This window comes from Oratosquilla oratoria, chromosome 31, assembly GCF_046742065.1.
Source record: "Oratosquilla oratoria isolate Oo_2021 chromosome 31, ASM4674206v1, whole genome shotgun sequence".
Lineage (NCBI taxonomy): Eukaryota > Metazoa > Arthropoda > Malacostraca > Stomatopoda > Squillidae > Oratosquilla > Oratosquilla oratoria.
In genome coordinates this window covers 39,394,803-39,397,637 of record NC_134807.1, presented here as the reverse complement: position 1 = coordinate 39,397,637, position 2,835 = coordinate 39,394,803, and the positions used below count along the sequence as shown (strand labels likewise).

The 2,835-nt window shown below is 36.9% G+C and overlaps 1 protein-coding gene across 1 annotated transcript in view; it reads right to left on the bottom strand.

Moving 5' to 3' along the window:
* LOC143041618 (uncharacterized) overlaps nucleotides 1–1,358 on the bottom strand; it is a 24,154-nt gene extending 22,796 nt beyond the window's left edge. The window contains exons 1-2 of the mRNA XM_076213627.1: nucleotides 1,279–1,358; nucleotides 943–1,072 (exon numbers count right to left, since the gene is read on the bottom strand). Coding sequence (XP_076069742.1) covers nucleotides 943–1,072; nucleotides 1,279–1,358 — 210 coding nt within the window. The remainder of the gene's footprint in view (nucleotides 1–942; nucleotides 1,073–1,278) is intronic.
* Nucleotides 1,359–2,835: the final 1,477 nt, after the last annotated feature.

The following is a 2,835-nucleotide window of genomic DNA, read 5'->3' as shown; positions in this document are numbered from 1 at the left end:
AGTCTCGACTGCGATGGCACTGAATGAAAAGAACGAAAACAGCGTAGTATACAAAAATCCATGGAAGGGATGTCCAAGAGTTTACATTGGCAAGACATCACGTGGCATGGAAAAACGCATTCAAGAACACAAAAATGACATCAAACACCACAGATCTCACAACTCATTAGTCGTACACATGATTAAACACGGACACCTCCCAGACTGGCAAAACACGGAAATTACCAATAAAGGACTCCATAAGAAAATAAAAATTATAATAATAACAGTAGAAGCAGCGCGCATCTGTACAGAAGTCACCAACAATCATAGGGAGGGATTTGTCAACCTGGCTAGAACAACCGAAAAAAATATAATAGCATAAACAAAATTAATAAGACACAATCCCACAGGAAGACATAATCCCACGATGAGCAATAATTCCCCATGACAACCAGCAGGACAGAATCCCCGGAGCTCTTGTATATAAGGCGAGATGTATGTTCGTTTGCCATTCTCTCTGAGGAAGGCATACAGCCAAAACGTATGGGAATAAAGTACCCCCGCCGTCATTCTAAGTTTTCCTACGCCAAATTTACACACACACACACACACACACACACACACACACACACACACACACACACACACACACACACACACACACACACACACACACACACACACACACACACACACACACACACACATATATATATATATATATATATATATATGTGTGTATATATATATATGTATATATATATACATATGTATATATATATAGATATATATACACATATATGTATATATATATGTATATTTATACATATATATATATATATATATATATATATATATATATATATATATATATGTTGAGACATTATGACAGGTTTGAGGAAGGAGGAAGAGAAAGACACGGGTCTAGGGCTGAGTTTATTCCTGACCGGTTTCGCTTACAGCTTCTTCAGGTAAATAATGTTCCTGAATGACGCTGACGGTATTCATAGTAGTCCGACACCACAATCCCACCAACTGTGCAAGGGACGCGGGTCGGTGGACAGAGACGTGAGTGTGGAATTTGTGGAACCTGCCGTACAAAAAATCATCGGACGTTTCACCACTGATCTAAGTCGGCACCGTCTTTGCATTACTCCTAACAGCTGCATAAAATGGTCAAAATGCATATCGAATTATGCAGCTGTTAGCAGTAACGCAAACACGGCGCTGACTTAGATCAGTGGTGAAACGTCCGATGATTTTTTGTACGTCATGTTCCACAAATTCCAAACTTACGTCTCTGTCCGCCGACCCGCGTCCCTTGCCCAGTTGATGGGATTGTGGTGTCGGACTACAATGTATGCCGTCAGCGTCATCCAGGATCCCCTGAATAAGCTGTAAGTGAAACCGGTGAGGAATAAAATCGGCCCTAGACTCGTGTTTTTCTCTTCCTCCTTCCTCATATATATATATATATACATATGTATATGCATATATATGTATATGCATGTATATGTATATGTATATATATATATATACATATATATATATATACATATATATATATATATATGTGTGTGTATGTATGTATGTATGTATGTATGTATGTATGTATGTATGTATGTATGTATGTATGTATGTTGACGCTTTGACTTGCAGTGGCTAGACCTGACAGTCTTAATGACTACTAAATCTATGTCAATGAAGAGGAAATATCTGCATGATCATCTATATAAAACATGTTTTGCAAGAAAGATAAGACAAAATGGAGCTCACACATACAGTCGCAGCGCCAACTGGAAACTGGTACGTCCCTGAAGACGAACAGGAATTTTCCTCATAGATATGTGGGGTACCGTCATAGTGACGGCGTGGACCATTGGGTAGCCTATAGATATATAATGCTCCACCGAATATACTTGATAAGGTGACACCAAAGAAATATCTCACATGAAAACATTTGCCTGGGAAGTGAGATTACTGCTAAAATTCCTTCATAGCAGCCATGGATTGCACAAGCAAAACAAAACTGGGCGTTCTTGTTGGATCATAGCCTAAAGGTCTAATCGCATTATCTAGAGTGCTTACGGGCAGTGTACCACTGAATGTGTGTAAGCACTGTCCTAACAGATTCAAATCTTGGTCATAAGATACCATGAATTAAATGAAGATTTATACTTGAAACGTAAGAGTCATTTCAAAATACCACAGCCTGTATAATTTAATGGAAGAACTATAAAACATCAAATGAGAGGGGCATCGTAGGACTAAGCAAAATTCGAAGAATGGAAGAAAAGCTAATATAGTTACAAGATAGTCACCAGACCTGGTAACTTGGATTTTGATTATGGTGTATAAAAGGTACACTCTAAAAATAATTCATGTTTATGCATGTACATCACAGAGTTCAGATGATGAAATTTAGTTCTTCTATGATGATTTTAGTCAGATAATGGATGAAGAAAAAATTAAATACACGTTGTTAATAGGAGACTTTATTGCTAAAGCGAGGAAGAACGTGAGAGATAAGTCGTGAATTTTGAAATTAGGAGTAGGTGAGAGAAATGACAGAGGCCAGGTATTAGTCAATTTAGTAGAGATCTACAACATGAGAATAATGGAAATTTCTTTCCAAAAGCATGTACGTTGTAAATTGACTTAGAGGAACTACATACTAGATGAGAACAAGAGCGTTGACAATATTACGGTAATAAAGAAAGTGAATATAGATAGTGACTATAGAATATTAGGTTATAGAGCCAAATTCAATTTCAGAGCCGAGAGAAATAAACAAGTTTTATATGTATAAAAAAAAAGAAAATTAGCATTGCAAAGGTTAAGAAAAATAACAAG